This window comes from Fukomys damarensis, unplaced genomic scaffold, assembly GCF_012274545.1.
Source record: "Fukomys damarensis isolate Sample0158 unplaced genomic scaffold, DMR_v1.0_HiC HiC_scaffold_7, whole genome shotgun sequence".
NCBI lineage: Eukaryota > Metazoa > Chordata > Mammalia > Rodentia > Bathyergidae > Fukomys > Fukomys damarensis.
The window spans coordinates 8,328,669-8,355,119 of NW_022900919.1; the positions used below are offsets into that span (position 1 = coordinate 8,328,669).

Here is a 26,451-nt window from a genome sequence, read left to right on the forward strand (position 1 = left end):
ATTAAAATGCAAGAAAGCAGATTTCTTCCTCTCTTCAGAATCCAAATTATCATCTTATTCACTTTTCACATGGCTCAATTTCCTCTACTATAAAGTAGGGATGATAAAAAGGGTCCTACAAGATAATACGAAGCCATTAAAGAATATCACACCATATTAAGTGCTTAATGTTATCTATTATTCTTATTTTAATTATCTTCACTAATTTTCTCTTTAATAAGGAAAACATTCATGATTGCTATGTTATACATTACTGGTATAATTTATGAAGAAATGTTTCAGAATTTACTGGATTGAGTAAACTAAGAGCAAGATACAGGATATTGTCAGAGACCTAGGTTTTGATCCAGATTTTGTCACTGAATTGCTCCATGACTCTGGGCAAATCATTTAACTTGAAGTTCCAATTTCTTCTTCTAAAAAAGCTAATCATGGAAGTGAAGATCCTGTAAGATACAGCAAGTGAACTAAAAAAAAAAAGTACTGAGGTATTCCTATGGTGAAAAAAATCTCTCTTTGGAAACAGTTCTCAAAATATAACAAGGGAGATAAACAGCCTCTATTTAAATCCCTAAATGACAGCACAATGATCTTAATTGCCACATAAGCTATTTACTGAATGTTCTTCAATATCACTAAGTCAGTTATTTTAAAAATATTATGAGGAATATTTAAAACTAAATATTTTACAAGATGAAAACATGAATATAAAAATAATTTCAGGTGTTTCTTAGGTAGCAGCTGCTAAAATTCTCATTCCATGCCTTTTCATTATTTTTATTTTGATTCAAGGCTCCAAAGCTTGCACTGGTTTTAGTTATAAATTCAGTTTATATATGCATGTGTATGAATAATGATGACTTCTTATACTGGCATTTTTAATTTCTAGTTTCCTAGATTCTAGAACATAACTAACAATCTTACGCAATTACACAATGCAATTCACAAATTTTAAATCTTTTTTTTGTTGTTTTCTTAAGACAGGGTCTCACTATGTAGTTGAGACTGACCTGGAACTCACTATGTAGCCCAGGCTTGTCTCGAACTCAAAGCGATCCTCCTGCCTCAGCCTCCAGAGTGCTGAGATTACAGGTGTGCGCCACCACACCTGGCTTAAATCTTAATTTACTAAAAAGAAAATACAGGATTTGTAGGAAGTTCTTTGTATGTTTAAATTAAACTGTTTAACTTTTTGTAGGATCAAACAAAAGACTGCCACCTAGTGCTGGGAGTGTAATTCACTGGCAGAGTGCTTGCCTGGTGTCTTAGCTACTTTTCTTGCTGTGGATACCTGATGCCCAAAGTTAAGGGAGGAAAGATTTATTTAGCTCACAGTGTGTAGAGGTTCCAGTACATAATCAGCTGGCTCCAAGGAAGGGTGGCAGTGCAGAGGAGAAACAGTTTATGGTTTATTGGAGGCAGCAAAACAACAAGCTCTTTCTACCCCTTATATCTCATCCAGACTACTTAGGGCAGGTAGCACTCACACCCTTAATCCTGGTGCCCTCGATCCTAGCATTGTACCATGAATCAATTCTAGTGTCACACACTCTAGATCCAGTCACCTCTGAAAAAGCCCCATCTATGACAACATGAGGCTCTGAGAAAACATCTACACCAAGCCATAACATCTAGCATGTTCAAATCCCTGATCAATAACTAGCAGGGCCAAAAAAATTCTGTCACCTATCTTTGCATCAGTGCTTAATAACACAAAAAGATAATATTTACATTTTTGAGACCTTTTTTTGTGTACTGTATCCTAATGAAACATAGGGAAATAGAGATTTTGGATTGGTGAATGTATCCCACACGTGGGGAGGGCAGTATACCTCAACTCCTATGGGCAGAAGCTCTGGCCTGGGGGCCCTTTCCAGATTCAGCCCTATCAATGCACTCTTCATCTGGATGTTCATCTGTATTATAATACTCTTTATAATAAATGTGTAAATGAAAGTACGTGGTTCTCTGAGTTCTACGAACTGCTCTAGCAAATTACTTAAACCCAGAAAGGGAGCTGTGAGATCTCTTGACTTGTAGTACAGGTCACAACCTACTACAGGACTAGGCCTTCATCTTACAAGATTTGACACTAACCCCAGGAAGACAGTGCCAGAATTGAAGTGAATTAAGAGAATATTTGGTTGGCATCCACTGAAGAATTACTATTTTTTTTTTACCACATATATGTGGGTATAGAATTATTTTGTTGTTAAATGTAAGCGCAGTGAGACATAAAATCCATTTTTTTTCCTTCAGAGCTATACCATTAAAAAATATCAACATGGTTAGGTGTAATTCTTAGTATATGTACCTTTATATTTTCTTGGCAAAGCAGAAATAGTTGGATGAGTATAAAGACATGTATTACTAATACATATATATGCAATACAATTTATCTTCAAGTCAGTGAAATGACTGATTATGTTGTTATTAAGCAAGAATTCCACATAATCAAGGTTTTTGAGGGTAATGAGCTAAAGAATTAAAATATTCAATGCAAGTATATACAGTTAATATAAAAATTAAAATTATTTTCATGCTTTCAAATGTTATTTTTCTGTTTAATGTAAATAAGTATTCAAATTTAAAGTAAAATTGTTTATAGAAATCTGAAATTTTATATTATAAAAATAAAACTATTTTTGATTCAAATATTCAACATCTATCTAGTTGACAGTGTAATATCATGGACTGTGCATGTTATACTAGGTACACATATAACCAAATTCAAGAGTAATGTGAACTGTTTAGTAAGGAAAATGATCCTCAGCCACCATGCACATCTGTGGTCCTAGTTAGAAATGATACATTATTATGCAAGAAAATACTGCATGCATATACTAAGAGGAAGAATCCAACAGCTTAGTATATCCTTCCTTTTCCTTAGTACCTTATACTGCTCAAATTCTTTCTGTAATCTGAACAAGGTTCCCTCTTCAGTCAATAACAGCACAACCCAAATTTTTGCAGCATTTGCTCACCATAACTTTTGTTTCAAAAGAGATATGGAGACACATTTCCCTGCGACCCAACTTGTGCTAGATACTTGGACTTTTGCTAGACATCACAGACAGTGGTTGAAAAGGCAATTCCCCACATCTTTATATTCAACCCTCTGTTTAATCCCTTTGCAATGACTGTGGACTGGCTCTAGTGTGAGCTGGACCTAATGATTTGCTTTTAACAAACAGAATGTAGTAAAAAACATGGGATATGTTGTTTCTGAGAAAAGTCATAAAGGATGTGTCTTTCATTTTGCTGGTACTCTATTGCTGGCTTTGCTGAAGAAGTGCCACACTAAAGAGGCCACATGACAAGAAAATATGAGTGGCTCCTGGACTCTCCTTCAAGGAACTGAGACCCTCAGCACAACAACCCTTAAACTACGTAAGTAAACTTAAAAGCAGATCCTTTCTAAGACAAGCTTCCTTCCAGATAAGATCAATGGCAATATTTTCACTGTGGCCTTGTGACAGTCTCTGAAGCAGAGGATCCAGCAAAGCTTCTCTTGGGTTTCTGATCCACAGAAATAGTGACACGATAATGTGTGTTGCTTTGAGCCAGTAGTTTTTGTGGTAATTTCTTACCTAGCAATAGATAACTAATACACTGTGCTAGAACTGATTACTGGAATCAAAATCAGAGACATCTATACATTCTGTCCAAATTTACTCGTCACATCAGCACTCAAATAGTTTCAGATTTCAGAGCATTTAAAATCAAGGATACTTAACCTGAACATCTACAGAAGACTCCACTTAATAAACTCAAGTTTCTAAGAGGACATTTTGGCAATAGGGGGGAATCCTACTGATTTTAAAAACTAACATATGCAACAGGACATAAGAAAAGTCAGGTTAGAGGCCTCCTGAAGGTTACTGTCATTACTGGTCCCACTACATAAGGACACATTCTAAAGTAGATCATATAAAAATGTTTGTTTCTGTTTACCCCTGAATTTACTCAGTCACATGAGATAGCTAAGGAGTCCCAAACCTCATTATCAACTTGTTACATGTTTATTTTTATGAAGTCTTAAATTGGTAGAAGTATATGTCAATGACTTATAAAACCATGGAGAGGAAGACTATTCTTATGGCTTGAATTGGAAATCTCTAAATAACATTCTCTTACAAAACCCACGACACACAGAAAGCTTTTCAAATATATTTGTCAAATGAGTAAATGGATATCAAAAAGGGTGTTTTCAATTACAACTGCTGGAACAGAAACTATGAAAATGGAAAAAAAAAAAGCCTTTACTATCCTCAAATAAGATACTTGTAGAAGTACTTAAAATGTACATGGTGTACTGAAAGCTCATTCCAAGTATTTATCTGTTATCCTATAAACTTAAGTCTGTTAACAACAATCCTTACAGATTCATCAGTGTGAGCAATTACCACCAACTGGTAAAAATAACTCAGATGTGTATATATACTGCTAGAGTGGATATAGTTACATCATTTTCATGTGTCAGAGCAACCTATCTTAGAAGTTTAACCACCACTGTCTTATACCGATGACTAACTCAGTAAGACTTTAATATATAAGAAACACAAGCCTTATAATATATAAGAAACATAAGCCTTATAATTTATCCTACCACAACAAATTAATTGCTTATAATGTGAAGCACCTTCTATCCATTTTTATACAAAAGTAAAACTTCAGAGAACTATTGATAAAATTCCTGTTAGCTTGTACTTACAAACTACAACTAGAAAGAAAACATCAAAATCCCAAATGAAATGAAAAAGTTTTCTTTCACATCGAAAGAAAGATTGTAATACAGGAGACCACTAAAAATGTTTGTGATGCATTCTCTTACTCTGATTGGTGACCACAACAGAGATGAAGACTGAGGTACTCTGAAAATTCTGTGAGGCTTAACCCAGACTATATTCTTCATGCTCCTATGGAAGTAAGTGTTAGGTGGTGTATAGGATCCTCAGCCTCCAAGGGCCAAGAACAACTGCTGCAATGAAAGAGCAGAGTAGTTAAGGTGTGTGCTCTTTATAATGATACCAGCTAGAATATCAATCTGTTGACAAAGTCAACTCTGTTTGACTCAAGGCTGTGGAGCTTCTGATAAGACATAGATGTTTAGGAACAGAAGCCATTTTAAACACAGCAGGGGTACTTTCTATTTCAAGAAAACCCATTTATAGAGTCTCTCAGAAAACTTAAATCATTCTTTCATTTACAAAATCATAATATAAAATATATTTTTAAGCTGAAACAGGGAGTCTACTATACAGATCATTTGCCATAAGTGATTATAGTATAAATACTAAATAAAACAATTTACAAATGACATAAACATAACTGTATTAAAAATTGTAGCTTAAGCTGTAGCCATACAATTTACGCAAAGCGATCAACAAAAGCAAAAGAAAAAACTTCAAATATATTTCAAAGGAAGATCACAGCACTGACTCCTTAGAAAAACAAGTAAATCAAGTAACACAGGTGAGCCCTACCCAAAATTATGTTATACTTTTTACTTGTGAAACAATTAATGGCTACAAAGAAATAAAAAATTGCTTTTCAATACAAGCAACAGAGTTTATTTATAGTAAACACTCAATCACTGTCCAAAAAGGAACCACTAAGGCAGAGAAATATAGGATAAGTTTAAAATGCATTTTCAGAACTGTGATATAATCTGTGGAGGCAAATTAAAGAAACTTTACTACTTTCTTATATAGAAGTCTAATTATCTAGCTTAATTTCGACTAGACAATATAAAATATAGATTAGGACTCCATTTGTTGTCTTATAGATAGTTTTGCATCATTTTCACATGGCTTCAGTATTTTCTCTAAGGAAATGCCTAATTTAATGAATTATTTTTTAATGTTTCAAGACAAGTAAGTCAAAGCATGTATATCTCAAGTAAATGAAAAACTTTCTTTTAAAAATAAAAAAGTAACAAAACTTGTAAATGTAAACAAAAAAGACAAAAGTAAATATGAAGCTAACTTAAACACTACCAGAAAAATCAGTGTATAGTATATGAGCAAGGCAGAGTGGCACACTCCTATAATCCCAGGTTCTCGGGAGATTGAAGCAAAAGGATTACAACTTCAAGGTCAGCCTAGGCAATTTACGGAGACCCTGTCTCAAAAGTTTTAAAAGGGCTTAAAAGTTTTAAAAGAGGATCTCAGTGGCAGAGCACTTGCCTAGCACATATCAGGCTCTGGGTTCAATCCCCAATATCATAAAAATATATAAATGAATGAACAAGGGAGGGAGAGAGGAGGAGGGGAAGAGAGAAAAGAGAAAATGGAAAAGATTTTTATGATTTTGAAATAAAGACTAAAGGGGAAAGAACACTGGTCTCCTTTTTGAAGGTTTTATTTCAAAATACATACTGAGCAGATAAAATCATTCTTAAAAAATTAATATTTTTCACTTAAATAGGTTGTCAGGACTATGAGAGATACTAAAAGGGGGGTGTGAATAAACAAAAAAAGGTCAAAGACTTCATCCCCCCCCACTAAAGCACTTGTAACAAAATATTTATATAATTTTATTCCCTTTCATTAGAGTTTAGTTTTGAGTTGTCACTGACATAATGAGATAATAAAGATATATTAAATTATAACTCCATTCTATCTAAAAGTGAGTTTCTGAAAATACAGTTTCAATACTAAGTAAAAAACACAAAATAAGTAAACCTGGATGAAATGTTATGATAACACTGGTTAAATGTCAGATTTATGTAGTTAAACAGCCCAGTGTATTTTGTTTGAAAGAACAGGATATGACTATAGCACAAGTGGCTCATCATGCAGCAATTTTAGACCCTTCTAAGAAATGATTCAGAGAAAATACTCATGCACCCTCTGGTTTACGTTTTGGATGAATAACGCAAAAATATTAAATGGAAGATTAGTTATTATTTGCAATTTACACATTACTAGATATGTGTTACCTCAACAATATCCGAGTTGGTTCTGCTTTCATGGGGCTCGTTATATTCCGTATACTTGAGAAGAACTTTGTCCATATCAGTGCTGGCATACTGAAACAATTTGTTAGAGCTGTTGAAAATGATGAGCGCTATTTCACAGTCACAGAGCACACTAAGTTCATAGGCTTTCTTCATCAATCCAAACTTTCTCTTTGTAAAAGTAACCTAGACAATCAAAGGGGAAAAAGATATTTTTATTAAGAGCATTAGCAGTACTTGAAATATAGCTACCTAAAGATAAGTCATCTTACAAATACTGAGCCAGATTTCAAAGATGCACAGCCTCATGCTTCACACGAGCCTTTCTCTTCCCCATTTTGCCACAAATTTAGTCCTATGTTTATCTTGTATGTCCAAGGGCTCTTTGGGGAAGTCTCCCTTCCTTCAAAAAGGTATTGTCTTATTGATGGGGGGACTACACTACAAAAGGCAAAAAACAAAACAAAACACAAAAACCCACATGAAAATAGTTGGCCAGTGGTCCCTTACCATTCAGCTTAAAACTGCTACCATCAAAAAACCTAAATCCCACCTCAGGTAATTCAGCATCACCCATACTTAACTTCCTAAAAAACTAAAAGCATCCATTAGTTAACTGATGCTTCTCCTCCAACCCCAAGCTTTCTACTACCCATTCTGAAATTCATAGCCTAAGATCAGCAAGTGTTCTGATATCAAGTTTTTCTCACACTATTTCTGTAACTCAAATTCAAACTTGCTATCTGAATTTCTCTCAAATAGACAGCATAAAATGTTTTCCAGTTTGTTTAAAAATATTACATGTCTTTTACTGAAGGCCACTAGAAGGGAGGTAAGTCTTTCTATTGCCTTCCAAATGATTTTTCCTTTCTTCCCCTTAAACACTTCAGATATTTTGAAGTTTCTGCTATTCAATCATACCACTTAATTACCTTCCTTGTGGTGAGCAAAAAGTGACAGACCCATATTACTCTTCCTCATACAGAATTCTTAGTGACTTTGACATATGTGTTTGAAAAAAACCAACAAACCAAACAACAACAAAAAAATGCCAAATTCCTTCCATTTTTATTTCACAAATCCCAATGATTTTACCTCCCATACATGTTCGTCACACACTCCTATTGGCACACTTTTCAACTCTGCCATCACCAATTAATTATACATCATTTCCAAAATCTCAACTGCATGAAATTCACTGTCTCCTTCCCAGCTCTTCTATTTTGTATTAACTCGCTCTATATTTTTTTACCTTATCAAATCCTCCAATCTATTAACTTTCCTATGTTACTGTAGTTTAATCACCCTTTGACAAAATGCATGGGATCAAAAGTGCTTCTTGGTTGGACTTTTTCAGATTTTGGAATATTTGTACATATACAATAAGGTATCCTGGAGATAGGGCCCAGGTATAGACACATAATTCATTTAAGTTTCACGTACACCTTATGTACACAGCCTGAAGGTAATCTTATACAGTATTTTTAATGCACCTGTGTTTTGATTTTAACCCATCACATGAGATCAGGTGTGGAATTTTCCACTTGTGTCATCATGTCAGTACTCAAAATGTCCACTATGATTTAGAATTTTTGGAGTAGAGATGTTCAATCTCTTATCTACTCTGATATGCTTCCTTCTCTCTTTAGTTTTGGTGGTCCATCACTATTTAATTCCCTTTCAAAAACACATAATTCCATTATCCTTCTCTTATTCGCATACTGGCTGGGCACAGACCTAATGGCAAACTGAATCCCTAAACATGTACCCAATTATACATTTACTTTAATGCAAGTAGCTCAAAATTCCTAGGAATACAAACACATACCTGGTATCTCTCACGATCATATATTTCAACACTCAATGTGGCTTGGCATTCCCAAATTCACTGTTCTGTGAATTAGCCCATTTTCTAAGTCAAACACATATTTCCCAAATTTTCTCCTATAACTTCACTATGATAATCCTGCTTCAAATTACTGAGAAAAGAGACAAATGAACTACCTCATATTTCCATCACCAAACTAACTTAACTGTTAATTTAACAGCTTAACTGTTTCATCTATACCTTTCCCTGCTCTTGCTTCTCTGATGTTATTGATGTGTTTATTCCTATTTCTTACAGCATGCTTTTCCCTCATGAGGGTTTTCTTGCACTCTACTAGAACAAGTATCATAAGGACATACACTGTTCCATCATTTCCTTCAACTCTAATAATCAACGCTTCTATTTGCTCTTATTTCAGAGTAAAAATGTTTTACCATCTACTCTCTCTGTAACCTAATACAGACGACCATTTCTCATATTCTACCCAGACTGCTCATCAGTATGATCAGTGTCCTTTAATTAATGTGATCAAAGTCAATGGTTACTTTGGTTTTTATATGCATACTTCAGTAGCACTTGATAAAATTAACCACATTCTCACCTTTCAACCAGTCTATTCCAGACGTTCATGACACAACATGCTTCACTGGCTACCTATTCTCAGCATTTCCTGCTACTTCCTCTTCAAGCCTACACATATTTAAGTATTTGCAGACTTTTGACTTGGGCTCCCTTCTCTTTTATACTCCTAAGTTTTTGCCTGGGATTGCATTCAGCTTCATGGAATTAAAAACAACAAATAATTGCTCTTTCCATAAACTTCCCCATTTCAGCAAAGGCACTATTATTCATTCAAACAACAAAAACAAAAATGCTGAATTACCTTTGATTCTTATGTTAACAATCCATCCATCAGCAAATTGTGCTGGCTTTACCTCTAAAATATAAACTATATCCATTTCTGTCTATACTACTATCACCCTAATCAATTTACATCATCTCTCATCTGTATTGTTTACATAGTGATCTTACTGGATTTCCTAATATCTACAACACCCTACAGTACATGTGCCAAGTAACTGTCAAAGAAATATTTTTTAAACATAGACCAAATGCTTTAATAGCAGTGTGAGGTTTTTCATTGTATTGAAAGTAATACCAAACTCATTGAGCACAAAAAGAAACGATCTGTTTTCCATTTACATATCTGACCTTTTCTCTATTATAATACTCTTATCACCAATTAAGCCACATTAGTAGGGATGTGCGCATACATGTTTTTGTGTGTTCCACAGACACCAACAACTTTCCAATTTAAAAACTTTGCTACATTCCCTCTCTGTGGAAGTCATCCCTAAAAAGTAAATCTGTTATTATTTATCTTTTGAAAAAGGCTTTATTACATAAATATACAAATATGTGATTATAGATAAGTGCATATAAGGAATATAATAAATCTTTTGCTTGTCTCCTTACTGTGTACTGCATCTAACATTAAACCCCTCAATCCATATAATCAGCATAATTATTTTATCCTGTACTTTTGTACAAGATCATATACTTGCACACATATATTTTTGTATACATATAATAGATTTTGCAATATTCCTTTCTTTGTTTTAGTAACTTAATCATACCTCATAGGTGTATCTCCAAGTTAAATAGCTATAACAGCTCTAAGCTCTCAGTTTCATAATTTTCATGTACTTTTTAATCTTTGTTAATACGATTGATGTAAAATTAAAATCTCACTTCTTTAATATGCATTTTCCTAATTGGAAATAACAAACTTTTTCTTATGCCTGTTGTCATTTGGAATTTGTTTTCTCTAAACTGCCATAAATTATTTTCCTATAATTTGTCTTTCACTTCTCAGCCTAAGAGATTTTTATAGAGATATATTAATCCTACTTTACCAGTACCTTTTAAAGCTTTTCAACTATATATTAACTTTGTTTATGTATCATTTGTCATTAAGTAGTTTTCAATTTTCATTACAGACTGCAACACTGGTTTTCAGAAAACTGGCTATATTATACCCTTATTAAATACACTAAACAGTGTAACCCAAATCATTTACTACTTAAGATGTGCCAAGATATACTTGCTGTATTAAAATTTTGAATCTAGCAGTACAGTAATTTCAAATATTTTTATTCTTTTAATATTAAACAAGAAGAAAATGACAATGTAAAAGCTCTTTGCAAGAACATTCTTACTCTAGCAGATACTTTTAAAGTAAGTGAGATATTAAGAAGACATTATTAAAACATAGGCAATGCTCCACTGCCTGCCTTGCAAGTGCAAGGTCCCGAGTTTGATCCCCAGTACCAAAACAAAACAAAAACATAGTTAATGCCTCTTCAGATATGCTTTAGGCATGATTAAAGAAAATTCTTTCTCTAAAAGAATAGGTCACTATCAGTTAAAAAAAAAAAGTCCTTCCCGTGCTTTCCAAAAACACATATTCAAAAATGTATTTTAAAAATTATCCACTGAAGTTGAAGATGAAGGAAGGGATTAGCGGAAGAGGAGCTTAGCCTTTATTTCCTCTCCATTCCTCCAACTAGAATGAGGTCAAAAGAGGTTTTTCACCAGCCAGATAATTTTCACAAAAACATACTTATGCTTCAATCATGGCAAAAAAATCTATAAATTGAAAATTATAAACTTCATACAATATTCCAACCTTTCTTTCTTTTTTTTTTCTTCATTGAGTTTATTGGTACATTTTAGGTATACAGTACAGTTACATTCACCATTGAGCTCTTGTACCTTTACATGACAGGTCTTGGTTCTCATTTTTTCCCCTTGTCCCTGCCCTCCCTTCACCCCCTTTCTAAACGAAAACATTACATTTTCAGCACTTAGTTCTTTATTAAAGATTTAATATCTCTGGACTAGCTTTAGGTGGACAGGAAATTTAGAGGAAGCCACAAGAATCCCCCACAAATCCCCTGAGCTCATATATTCACATGTAGCACCCCTCCATCAACATCCCTCTGAAGAGCAGTACATTTAGTACAGCTGATGAACCTACACGGACACTTCATTATCACTCAAAATCTATAGTTCACATCAGAATTCACTTGATGTTGTACATTCTGCAGGTCTGAATAAAATGTTTACTGATATGAACTGTACACATATAGTATCAGAGTATTTTTACTGCCTTATAATCTCTGAATAATATTCCATTGTCTGGATGTACCACATTTTTTATTCATTCACATACTGAAAGACACCTTGGTGTTTCCAGCTTCTGCCAATTATAAGGCTGCTATAAACATTTTCATGAAGGTTTTGAGTGGACTTTAGTTTTCAACTCCTTTTGAGACAGAAAAAAAACAAGGCCCAACTCTTCCCCTTTCATTCTGAAAGCTAGAAGAAGGTGTGATCAGACAAACAGCTGTCACACACCTCCCACTTGCTCCCATGGCCTCCTCAAGAGTGGCAGGGGGCAAAGACCCCTGGGCCTTCCCACTACCTCTGGATTTACTTCCCCTGTCTGACTCTAGGCCACACTGACAGGAGCTGCTGCTCAGCCAAAAGCAACAATGTGTCCCTCCCCTGCTCCATGCACTACTACAGTCTCTGACCTGAGAGGGCAAAGATGGTGGGTAGCTATTGGTATCCCTCCAAGCCCTCAAACACCAATGGGCCATGATCAATGGGAAGGAGACCCACAGACGGAGGGAGAGAAGGAAGAAAAAATAAAAGGAATTAGATGTTACGTACATGTACGAACTCCCCATGATCAATATAATCATTATATATTGCAAATATGTTCTAATAAAAAATTTTAAGCAACTTTTTAAAAACAACACAGCCAGCTTCCCTGGAGATTCCTGGAAAGTGTGGGCAATGGCAATTTCAGTCCCACCATTTTTGCTAAAAATACAGGAGCCATCAATCATGCAGCCACTTCTCCCAAAGTTCAGCTAAGCTGTTACTGTGACAGCTGCAGCTGCCCTGCATGCCCTACAGCCACTGCAGGAGGTTATTTGTCTGGGATGCAGCAGGCTTGAAACAGGGCTATTCCAGATGCCTTGCCCTATAGCTATTCCTGATGTCTCTGCATTGTAACCTCCAGATGATCCTTTCCCTTAGTGATTATCTGAAAGTTCTCATTTAAGTCCAGGAAATATACAAAACTGCACGTGTGAGGACTGTTCCTGCTCTACAGGAGCAGTAATCCCTCTGGTAAGTGGAGGAGGGCTCTTTCCTGTACACTACTAACCCTGTGCTACAGACAGGTCCCAATTAAGCCTCTCTTGAGTGGTCTTGCTGACTACTTCTGATTCTTATCTCAGGTAGAGTGAGTGGGCTGAGTACAATGCCCTAAAAAGAGATGGTGACACAAGGGCTACTTTCTCTGAAGAGCTGGAAACCAGAGACTGATGGGAACTGGTAGTAAATAGTGGCAGTGATTTACAGAGAGCATCAGAAGAGCAGTGGAAGCTGCTAGTAGAGCTCCAGAAAGCTACCAAGGAAGTCTATATAGGTCTCAGCCTCAGAGGAGCTGAGAGGTGTGGCTAAAAGCTACCAAGGGCTGAACACTAAGACCTGTAACACTGGGCTGGGAGCCTTTGGCACTAAGAGCCTGGAGCCATTAACATTCAGGGAGGAGCACATTGCTGATTCGTGATTCCTATTCAAATTGGGCAAAAGAAAGCTCAGTCAATTGGTGACACTGGCTAAATACCAGGAGTGTAACTGCTACCTCATATATTAAGGGTAGGTTTATCGCTTTATAAGAAAGTGCTATAACATATGACTGATAAATTGCTAGAGGCTTGGTGTAGACAAGTTTGAAAGATACAAACTCCAGAATAGGCAAAAGAATTCTGGGGGAAAAGAACAAAACTTGACTTCAAAACTTACTTTAAAGTAACTGTGGGCAAAGCAGTGTGGTATTGCTAAAAGAAAGGAGATACAAGTAACAGAAAAAAACAGCCCTAAAACAGTCCCACACAAGTACAGTCAACTCATTTTTGACAAATAATGAAAAATAATACAATGAAAGACAGACTTTTCAACAATGATGCTAGAACTGTATTTCCCTATACAAAAATAAATCTGTGTACAGACTGTACATGTCTCACAAAAATTAATTCCAGATGGATCACAGACCTAAAGAAAATGGTAAAACTATAAAACACCTAGAAGTTAACATGGGAGAAAACCTAGATAATACTGGGCCTGGCAATGACTTTTTTTTTTTTGTACCGGGGACCAAATTCAGGACCCTGTGCTTATGAGGCAGGAGGTGGAACCACTGAGCTAAATCCCTGGCCTGGCAATGACTTTTAGAAGATAACACCAAAGACATGATCAATGAAAGAAAAATAAATAAACTGGACTTCACTGAAATTAAAAACTTTTCAAGAGAAAGGCACTGTCAAGAAAATGGGAAGACAAATTATGGAGTGGGACAAAATGTTTGCAAAAGATATCTGACATAGGACTATTATCCAAATTATGTAAAGGACTCCTGAAGCTCAACAATAAGAAAATGAAAAATCTAACTTAAAGACTGTACAAAGGATGTGAATAGGTAACTTACCAAAGAAGATATACAAGTGACAAATATATTAAATGTTTTTTCATATCATATATCAAGAAGTTGAAAACAAATAACACTGAGACAGTACTACACATCTATTAAAATGGTGAACTCAAAAAACTCAAAATGTGACAACAACAATTGCTGCTGAGGTGATGGGACAACAGGAACTCTCATTCACTGCTAGTGAGAACTCTACTTGTTACAACTACTTTGGAAAACAGTTTGGCACTTTCTTATAAAAATAAACCTACTCTTACCTTGTCTTCTAGCAAGTGCACTCCTTGGTGTCCATCCAAAAGATGTGAAAATTTATATTCACTTAAAACATCACATGGATATTTTTATCAACTTTATTCATAATTGTCAAAAGTTAAAAGTAGACAAGATGTCCTTTACTAAGGTAAATAATGATATATCCAGACAACTGAGTATTATTAAGCACTAACAACTAATGAGTTCTCAAACCATGAAGCCTGAAGTGCAGATAAGTGAAAGAAGCCAATCTAAGCAGATGATAGCCTGTATGACTGTAACAATACGACATTCCAAAAAGTCAAAATGATGGATACCATAAGAATATCAGCAATGGCCAGAAGTAGGAAGGAAGGAAGATGGGATGAGTAGGCAAACAGAAGATTTTTTTTGGGCAGTGAAACTATTCCACAAGATAGTAACCACTGTATATTTTTCAAAATCACAGATTATACAACACTAAAAGTGAATCCAAATGTAAAAAACATGGATTCTGGATGGCCATGTTGTATCACTACAGGTGCAAATGTACCACCAATGTACTACAGTAGTAACAAATGTACTATTTTGATGCAGGATGTTGTCATCTGGGGAAAGTGGGGAAGTCAGGATTCTTCTTCTTGCTCTGTTTTGCTATGAACCTAAAACTGTTCTAAAAAATAGTCTATTTTAAAATATTTTTAAAAATAGGTCCTTCAAAGTGTACCTTTTAATAAACTTTGGTACTGTAAAACAACATGAACAAAGTTCAGTGACTTCTTTCCCCCATCAGTAACTACCATACGGTTTTCTTCCAATGAACTTTTTGTAACTATTGGTCTAGATTTAGAATCAATCACTGCAATAGCTACTACAGAAGTGAAGGATCTCTATAGCATGATGAAATGCAATTGTCTCCACTACACTTGTTTTTCAAAGGCAAAAAATTGTATAATATTCTCTTACATTACAGATATACCATGAACATGAAAGAGAAGCAAAAACAAAGAATATGCACTTAACATCTACAATTTAAAGATGATTCTGTATTTTTCAGTATTTCATTTCTGATGTAGCATGACAAAAAATTAAAAAGACAGTATTGCAGTTTAATAACATTTACTAAATTCAGGCATGATGTTTGTCTTCTTTCTTCGGATAACAACAAACACATTTAATATCTATACATTTTAGTATTTAATCATTTTATTCTCTTAATTGCATACAGATGTCCTTAATAATCTCAAAGTCTTCCATTTCCCAAGTACACAAAGTGCAATATTTCATATATGGCCACTCAAATATCCTGTTGGCTAATAAATTCACTTAAAAGAGAGTTGAGAGGTTTTTTTAAATTTAAAATTTTATAGATTTGTTCACAAGGAATTTCACAGTCCTGGGAAGGGCCAGGTAAGGATACTATGATTAGTGCTAGAAGAGTCAGAGGTGTGGGAAGCCTGCAAAACAAACAGAATGAAGGGATGGAGACTTAGCTTTCACTGGAGAAAAAGAGGAAAGAGAGAAGAGAGAGAAGGGAGGAAAGGAGGGAGGGGGAGAGAGAGAGCACACATGCACCAAAAATGAGAGAAGAGGGATGAGGAGGAGGAAAGGACAAGGAAGGAAGGAAGGAAGGATGAAAGGAAGGAAGGAGGCAAAAGAAGTAAAAAGGTGGAAGCAAAAAGATGGAGGAAAAAAGAGGGGGGAGGAAGAGGAGGAAACTATGGGGAACTAAAGGTATTATGAATCCTATGAATAACACAGAAAAGTGTGAGCAACTCCAGATGTTATGCACAAATATATATCGGAGAAGCAAAGAGCATGGAGGCTTATACTCTTGGAGAAAAAAACACGAAGTGGTACTATGAGAAAATGCATTTTTAAAAGAGCAGTCGCTGAGCTGTACTCCTCACCTTCTCTGTCTGGACACTCATAATCTACCACCTTACAACAGAGACTGGCAGCAGTACTGGTGCATACTGATGACCTTCAGAACAAAACCAGGGCAGCAGACAAGCTCTGCTGGTCATGCACGCTGAAAAAAAAAAGCAATTGACTAGCAAAGAACCTCTAGCAGAGACTTCTCAACCACACCTAATCAAAACCTCTGTGGCTGGCAGATTTCTAGTCACAGTATCTTCTTCCAATGTTCTTTTCTCCCTGGGAATCAGGGTAAAACTACAATCTGAGGAGTTCTTTTGAGGATGGGAAAAGTGTTATGATTAACTGATTTTTTTTTTTTTGGACGCACAGAGCCTTCTAACAAATTGAAATGATTAAGATAGCATAAAGGAGTCCAAGTAAATAAAAGATCACATGGAACAAAAATCAACTAAACTGGCAATATAAAAGAAATCAGAGTGGATAAAAAGTACACCAAATACTATTTATAAAAGATATACCTAGCCGGGTGTGGTGGCACACGCCTGTAATTCCAGCACTTGGGAGGTTGAGGCAAGAGGATCTCTGAGTTCAAGACCAGCCTGGGCTACATAATGAGTTCTAGGTCAGTCTCAACTACATAGTAAGACCCTGTCTCAAAAAACCAAAAAAGATATACCTAAAGCATAGCATAGTAAGATTAAAAGTAAGTCTGGGCATGTTGGCACATGCCTGTAATCACAGCACTCCAGAAGGTGAGGCAGGAGGACTGCTGCAAGTTCAAGGTCATCTTGGGTTACATAGCAAGGCCAACCCGAATGACACAGGAAGATCCTGGTCTTAAAAAACAGTAAACGTTAAAAAAAAAAACCAAACAAAAAACAAAAATAGGGGGCCGGGGATTTAGCTCAGCAGTTCGGTGGCCTGCCTTGCAAGCACAAGGACCCGAGTTCAATCCCCGGTACCAAAAAAAAAAAAAAAAAAAAAAAAAAACAACAGTAAAGGTTGAAAATAAATGTAGAGAACTAGACCTAGCAAGAAAATCCTAAACAAAACAAAAGTGTAGCTAAAGATGGGCAGAAGAGATGAAATATAAAAGGGTTTATTTAAAGATATTAGAAAGCTGCTGAAGCAGACACTGGAGATGCCAAGATTCTGGAGGGAGAAAGCCTTGAGGTGAACTGGTCTGCAGCTACTTTTCTCTTGTAGGTACTTAGCGGTTCTAGGTATAAAGAGTCTATAAATCTAATTGTTGGGTCATGGGTTGCTGCAAACAGTTTCTGTCCCAAGAATTGAAGACACAAAACTGAAGATTCCAGGTGTCTATGTACAGAGAGAAGGGAGTGTTTACACTACCAGTTGCTCAAAACACTGGCCAAATTCTCAGGCAGCACAAGATAGTAAAGGAGGGGAGGGGAGGGGAATGGAAGGAAAGGAAGGAATAGAAGGAAGGGAAGGAAGAAAAAGATAAACAGAAACCTTCAAAACAGCAAAGCAGAGTTTCTCTATAATCTTCGTAAGAAGACAATTTTACTTTTAAGAAAAGCCCAAAGGAATGCCCGGTTAACAGTCTTGGTGGGTACCTCTTAGAGAGCAGAGTGAACCTAAGGTGAGACAGTGCCTGATCAAAACAACCACCTACCCTCCAGTTGAACCAATCCCTTGTTAGCCTAAGATATTCAACAGCTAATTAAGTTCAATGGCAAAGTAAGAGAAAACGATAAAATTAGCTCTGAAGGAAGGTAACATAATATGATCTATAATATCTTTCACGCACACTGTCTGATGGCTCATAAAAAAAATGAGATGTGAAAACAGTGGAAAATATGAAGTACATAAAATGGTAGACCATTTCACCAGAGTAAAAATCTATAAAAAACCCTAATTCTAGGATTGAAAAGATAGCACAAGAAATCATGACCCTGTAACAGCTAATTTAAAAAGTAGGAGAAACAATTATGAGAAAACAGAAAATGGATGACTAGAAAACACATTGTTAAAAAACATTCAAACTAAGTATACAGGAAAAATAGGACAAAAATCATGAGATGTTCACTGGGACACAGTGAAAGGGTTGAAGTTCTATATAATTAGAATTTGAGGAGAAAAAAATAGCATAATATCTGAACACCCCCCCCAATCAAGAAAAACCAAATCTTAAAAGCAGCAAAAGAAAATAAGATTATCTTAAGAAACAGACTAAAAGCTGGCTTCCATAAAAATGATGGCAGTGAGATGACAACTGCCTCAAAGTAGTAAGACTGAAAATCTAGAATCCCTCAATAAAATGCTTTCAAAATAAAGATGACATAATTTCAAGAGATAATTAAAAATTGACAAAGGACTTACACATCTATAAAGAAGATATGCAAATATTCAATAAGCATCAAAGGATGTTCAACATTGTTAGCCACCTAGGAAATGTAAACCCAAATCACAAGATAATAGTACACCAACCAATTAGGATAACTAAGGAAATAAAAAGACAAATAATAAAAAGTGTTGGCTAGAATGTGAAAAAAGTGGAATCCTGGTGGGATGTAAAACGTTGCTGGTGGGATGTAAAATAGTACAGTCACAAACAGCCTGGCAATTTCTCAAAATGTTAAACTTACATTTAATTACCTCATGACTCAGAAATTCCACATCTAGGTATATATACAAGAAAAATGAATCACGTTTTATACAAACCTTATACATGAATGTATATATAAAGTATTAGAAATGAATTTCAGCAAGATTTTGTTATACAGTTCATATAAAAAGAACTATACTTTTATGCATAGTATTTAGCAGCAGTTTAAAAATTAAATTTGAGAAAAACTACAGTAACACTAAAAAAACAAATGCCTAAGAGTAAATAACATAAAAGATATGCCCTGTACACGGAAAAGTATCAAGCATTAATACAAATCAAATGAAATTAATACAAATCAAATGAATGGTAAACATGTTCATGGATTATAAGACTTAACATTGCAAAGATTTAAATTAACCCTAAAGAGATCCACACACTCACTCAGCAGAAAAAAATCTAAATTCCAGTAACACTTTTAGTTATTTTTTCTTTGATAAACACTAACAGACACTTGGCTTCATTTTGAAATGAAAAGGGGAAAAAACAGCTAGCTAGCTTTGCAAAAACAATAGTAGAGAACTATACTACCAAATTATAGTAATTAAAATAGTGTGCCTTTGATGAAGGACAAATAATTAATAATCAAGAGTCCAGAAACAGCCCAAACATACATTGTTATTTAACTCCTAACAAATGCAGCAAGAAAAAAAAATGCAGGAAGTTGTGTACCCAGTCAACTAAATATCCATTTGGAAAGCATCAAAGCCAGTCTCTTACAGTGCAAACTAAAACCCCAAAGAAATTCCCAATGGATAAGAGATCTAAAACATGAAAGGTAAAACAAAAAGATTTGTAGAAGAAAGCACAGAATTATCTTCATAGCTCTGAGATTTGTTAAGATTCATAAACAGCTTTAGCCATAAAGGAAAAAACAAAAAGGTAAACTGTGCCAAGTGGCTCATGCCTTTCGTCCCAGATACTATGGAGGCTGAGGTCAGATTATCACTTGGGCTCAAGTTCAAGAGTATCGTGGGCAATACAGCAAGAAAACTATTTTTTAATATTTTAATATTTTTTAATTGGACAATATGAACAAAATGTTACTTATAAAACAAAAAGATTAGGCAAGTAAAAAGGCAAGAAGAGACAATATTTATAATGCATATAATGGAAAAATCACATCCTGGTGTATGTATGAGAGTATATATAAAGTACTGTATACTAATTAATAAAAAAAAGGGTCAGTGTGATGATATACACATGTAATCCCTATCACTTCTCAGCCTTTTGACTGCAATCAAGTATAGTGCCTATATCTCAGAACTATGGGAGGCGGAGGCAAGAGAACTACAAGTTTGAGTTCAGCCTGGACAACTTAGCAAAGCTGTATCTCAAGGAGGAAAAGGAAGGGATGCTGAGGATATAGCTCAGTAGGAAGTACTGAGTACCAATCCCTAGTACCATCAAAAGGTAGGGGGAGGGGAGAAACCCACTAGAAAAAAATAGGTAAAGAAGTGAATAGGCAATCATATACAAAGTAGTAGTATTTAGGTGGCCAACAAAAATATAAAAGGTGAACAACATCAGACATCACGCAAACTTGCTAAGATACTATTGGTCACCTAGCAGAACAGCTAAAATGAAAAGAAGAGTTACCTGTACTGACGAAGACTCAGAGCAGCTGGAACTTACACACTGCCTGCTAACAGTAAAGTGCAACATCTTGAGATGGTTAACTGTTACTAAAACCAATCACATATATATCCTATGACTCAGTAACCGTACTCCTAGATATATACCCAACTATTCATGTGTACAAAGTAAGAATATTCAACACAACATTCTTCATAATAGTAGCTAAGTAGAAAACAACCTAAATATCTATTTACAGTAGAAAATTTTAATATATAAATTATGTTCTATTCACAATGGATTATACACCAATTAAAATGTACAAATATATTGGGTATATATACAAATATACACATATCTATATGCAACAATAACACTGCTGAATTTCATAAACATAAATGCACAAAAGAACACATCATTCATACAAAAACAACAAAAGGTGTAATTAATATATAGTATTACATTATGGTTGGCGACTATGCTTGGATCAGGGAGATACTGACTGAGAGACAGGACAGAGTACCACTGGGGTGGTGCACTGGAATATGCTGGCTACATGGCCATGTTGTTTCTGCCAAAGTTCACTGAACCACACACTTAAAATGTATGAACTGTTTTGTTATACTTTACTACAAAGTTTACTTTTAAAAAGAGTCTGTTAGATAAGAAAGGACAAACACAAGGCTTCACCAGAGCCCAACAAGTAGAAAGGCAGTTAAGTACCTCTGTAAGACGTGACACTGTCACCTTGAAGATTCTTCATGTGCCATTCCCATAATTTAGAAGTGTTACTTTTTGTGGCTATCTCATATCTGTAGTTCATAACTATTTGCTATTCTTCCAAAGTGGTTCTTGAATGACTCCACTAGAAGTCAGTGGTTTCTTCTATAAACTTCTTCATATTTGAATTTACCTCTATTTGCCATATACATAAATGTCCTTTCTAAGCCATATGCTTTTAATGAGTTTCCAGGACAAGGTCCCTTGCATATTGTACATATTTGAATTTTGATAAATAAATGACATAAGAGGGGCTGGGGATTTAGCTCAATGGTTCTGCTGTCTGCCTCGCGAGTACAAGGACCCGAGTTCAATCCCCAGTACCAAAATAAATACATAAATAAATGACATAAGAAATAATTTTCCTCCTTTATCCAAGAAAAATTTTAAACTAAGAATGCACAAATTCAAAAATCAGTAAAATTCAGGTATCATTTTAAGTTTGTGCCAAATTGTGTCTCTACCTAATCTATCAAAACTGCCCAACCACATCTATGTTTCTTCTTCATTTTTTGCTGAAATTCTTGAAAGAGAAATTCAGAGAGCCCTTACCCCATGTGGCAGCATATAGAAAAGCTTGACTAATCAGATAAGTCACGTGCAGATACAGGCTAATTTTAATTACTCAGCTACAGCAGCAGATATCACCTTTTTAACAAAGTCATTTCCTGAACTTAGGAAGTTACTTTACATTTACCTATATATTCCTATCTCTCCTTACTTCCTCTAAAAATGTAGTCCCACAGACAGCTGTATTTAAAGTGGGCGCAGCTTCACTGGACTATCTGTGGGATGAGAGCTCAGGGATTTTATGAGCTCTGCTATTTTCTGATTGTATGATGGCAAACCTTTGAGAGAGACAGGTGTTCAAATTGCAAACCAAGACCCACTTACTTAGCGCACAGCATCAACACTGTAATTAAATCTGAAAACTGAGGTTTTTGTTTAGATAAAACAACTCATGCATTAACACATTTTGTCTTAAAAGAAAAACATGAGGGCCACAAGTTTGCCACTACTACCTTATGACATTTGTACTGCATGAGTTCATAATGCAAGCCTCTCCTTCCATGTGTCATGACCTTGAGATTTGTGAAGAGAAGTGTACCTGGAGCCTTGCTTGGAATCATTCCTTTAGAAAGACAGAATGGCTATTTTATGTCTTCCCTATTTTAACATCCTTCATAACCTACCACACTGACTGGGCCTTCCACCCTTCCTAAGCAACTTTGATGAGCTGAAACATGAGCCCACTTCAGTTCAGTCCATGGGCGACCCTAATCACTCCCACTGACTCACTAGCTGTTGAGATCTGTCTCCAATTATATCTGTATTCAGGTAAACTACTACTCTGTGCAGAACACATCTTCAGTGTTGTTCTGCTCCTAGTAAGCTTTCAGAATTGATCTTGAAACTTCTACAAATATGCAACTTTTCCAGAGATAGCATCTCTCCTTCTTGCATATTTTGAACAGTAGTTCATTTATAATATTCTGTGATTTTTTTTCCTTTTCTCTAAACAACCAAGAGGTTGGCAAACATTTTTACGGCATCAAAGACCAAAGATTTTAGGCCCATGAACTGACCATACAGTCTCTGTAGCAACCTCTCTACTGTCATGTGAAAGCAGCCATAGACGATATGAAAACAATGGGCATGGCAGTGTTCTACCAAAGCTCCACTTAGAAAAACATGCAGCAAGCCTGTGGACCAGTTTGCCAATCAGCTCTAAACACAATTTTTGGTCTCTTCATGCATCAGTATCATTATAGTTTTTCTGAAGTTTTAAGGATTTATTGACACCAATACTGTAAAGAGACATTATACATACATTTTTTTGAAATATCAGTGACGAGAAGAGGTACAAAAATATTTCATTCTTTACTGGTTAACCAGAAAATTTAGCTGAGTAGAATATATTCATATCAATGTATCAAAGACTAGATATGAAAAAAATCTATACAAGGAACAGCAATGGCAGGAATGCAATGATTTGAATTCCATCTATTTATGCTATTTATCTATAACATACCTGATAGTTCTGTAATAGAGTTTCTTTAAGATACATGATAAAAAACAAAAACACAACTTTATGATTGTACAAGTTTTCATTTATTCTGGAATTGAAAATACTTAAGACAAAATTACATGTAAGAGAAATTTAACCATTGCATCCTATGTTCTTTTTAAAGATTTCTTATGTCAATGAAATAAATATATTAAGTTTTATTTACCTGTCGGTTCCTTTCATCCATTATGCGTGTGATTTGTATTTTCTTCCGCCCCATTTTCAGTCACCTTTCCTTCCTTATATTCCAAATATATAATTCAAAAATTATTTTTCTTCAATACCCTAACGCATCATACACAGCTTCTATGATTTCAGCTTCTAGTCCAAGGGCTATAGCTGAAATTTTTCTAGAGGATCTAAAAGAAAACAAAAATTAGGAGATTTAAGTTCTATAAATTTGCAAGTCATAAAAACGTTATACAAATTTCAAATCTGTTTTTATGCGGCATATAGCATATTTAGGTGAAACCTCAATTATACAGAATAAGTTTACGTCTTACTAATTTTACTCTTGCTAAAAGTAATATAATTATAATGTTTAAAGTTTTTTTGATAAAATAAAAGCAACAACAACAGAGATCTTTCTATGTACCAGGCACTTTTCTAAGTATAGACAAATTTTAATTCATTCAACCCTAACTATGTTCTATTGAATTAGTACAATTACCATCTCTATTTTGAAAACAGGAATACTGAAATACATAGTAAGGGGTAGATATCAGACTATGAACTTTTTTATAGAAAAAAATTATATAGAACTACTTAAACATTTCTGATGAGCTTCATGCCAAAGGGTAACAAATATGGACAGCCCCAATCTGCCTTTATAAATTCTTCTTGCAAATCATCCTGGGCTTCAGGCAAATTACTATTTGTAAATCCACAAAGATGCTAGCAACAACTTTCATAATAACATACATTTAAATAAAATATTATTTATTTCTCATTTAATGAACACTTCTTGGTTGGTCAAGATTCAGTGACACCGTCACTTGCCAGATAAGGCCACGTTCAATTTCCCTTGGTACAATAAACCACAATACCTGAGTACATGTGTGCACTCACATGTACTCAAGATTTTTAAAAATCTTCAAGACTTTTTAATTCCAATTAATCTTTGCAGTAGAATGACTGGCCCATCTGAATGATAGATGTATTACTTAAAATTCTACTGCTTTTAAAACTTAGAAAACAGGCTCAGTGGTACTGCTGCCTGCCTCACAAGTGCAAGGTCACAAGTTTGACTCCCGGTACCAAAAAACAAAACAAAACTACAATAACTATGAAGAAATAGGAAATGAATCCCAATATGGGCACAGCAATAAATTTCCAAGGAATTTTACTTATTGTACATGTAATATCTACAAAACTTCAAGTATATTACACAAAGCCAGTATTTGATTAAAATGGCTTTACACAAAAGCAACAGGCCTTTCATTTCTCATCACTACCAGTACTATTATCAGTACATCATTTATTTACCTTCTTTAATTATGTTTTTTCATTCATAAAATTAACTGACTGCCTAACAACTGATAATCTATTAACTGATCACCTACATATAATAAAGACACTTCCAAACACTGACCTAGAAAAAGATCAACTTGTCAAGATACAAAAGACATCATTCTTAATCTCAGAATTCAGTCTAGCAGAAGGGAAAAAAAGACTTTAATCAAATCATCACACAAATGAGTCTATGTAATTCAAAACTAAAAAGCTCATTTATCTGACCTAAACCCGACATAAATTTTTGGGTCAGGAAATGTCCTTCCTAAAAATATGCCTCATATTCAAACCTGAGTATGAGAGTATACAAGCCCATCAGAGAGAACAATGAGTGCAACTGGGAAAAAGAGGATCTGAATGATGTTAGGACCCAATCAAACATGCAGCTGTGTGGAAGAACAAGTCTATTTCCTCTACAGATTGAATTATAAACAATAGAGCATGACTTACTCCAAATCAAGTTCTCTAACATATCACACTGATTTTCACTAGAAAACTTACACTGTAATAGGCAAGATAAATATTCCTGCATTTCACTGCAGATACATTACTGCTGAAATATCCAGTATTTGCTAATTAATACTTGTGATATCCCCTATAATCTAGAGAATTATGAATTCCAGAATATAACTGGGCATTTTACTCCTGATTACTATGGAGTAGGTTGCTTCAAACCATCTGTCTAAAGAAAAACTAGAAAAGGTAATTTGTTTTAAAGTGATGCAGAGCTGTCGAACAGTTTTAATTTGCAGGGCTGAGCTCTACAAGAAGTAGGTGAAACCCAGTCTTATTAGCTGAGAGACTGAAAAAGTGAACAGATCTTTCAAGATATCTGAAAGTAGGGGCGCAAAAATGAGATTCAGAGGGCTAGGGATTTCACTCAGTGGCACCATGTCTGCCTTACAAATGCAAGGTTGGTCCTGAGTTCAATTCCCGGTACTGGAAAAAGAGAGACAGACAGACAGACAGACAGACAGAGACAGAGACAGACAGGGCCTGCCAAAGAGGAACAAGAAACACACTAGGCATCTGCATAGACTCCAAAGGACTATACCACAGGCATAAAGATAAAGCAAAAATGGCCCCGCTGTGTACAGGGAGGGAAGTATAGCTTCAAATCATGTCACCCCGATCCGATTAAAACAATATGAGTTTGTGTGGGTTTTAGCCTAGCCGCATGCCAGGAGCCAAAGTATATCTTAAATGAAAGATATTATCCAGAAATTCAAGTTATTATCAATTTTCATATCAAATGCCTAGAATTTAAAAATGACCAGCCAAAATATTACTGAAAATCAAGATTTTAAAATGGCAACAGAAACAGACCCACCTCCACATAATAGTGTTAAAAGAAAAATAATTAAATAAGTTAGTATGTTCAAGGAATTAAAAAGAAAAAAAAAAAAAAAAAAGC

General features: G+C 35.1%; 1 protein-coding gene across 4 annotated transcripts in view; it reads right to left on the minus strand.

Annotated features, from left to right (window-relative positions):
- Mef2a (myocyte enhancer factor 2A) overlaps positions 1-26,451 on the minus strand; it is a 91,317-nt gene that overhangs the window by 42,270 nt on the left and 22,596 nt on the right. For all 4 annotated transcript variants that reach the window (XM_010607852.1, XM_010607850.1, XM_010607853.1 and 1 more), the window contains exons 2-3: positions 23,692-23,884; positions 6,944-7,147 (exon numbers count right to left, since the gene is read on the minus strand). In XM_010607852.1, the coding sequence (XP_010606154.1) occupies positions 6,944-7,147; positions 23,692-23,745 (258 nt within the window). In that variant the 5' untranslated portion in view covers positions 23,746-23,884. The remainder of the gene's footprint in view (positions 1-6,943; positions 7,148-23,691; positions 23,885-26,451) is intronic.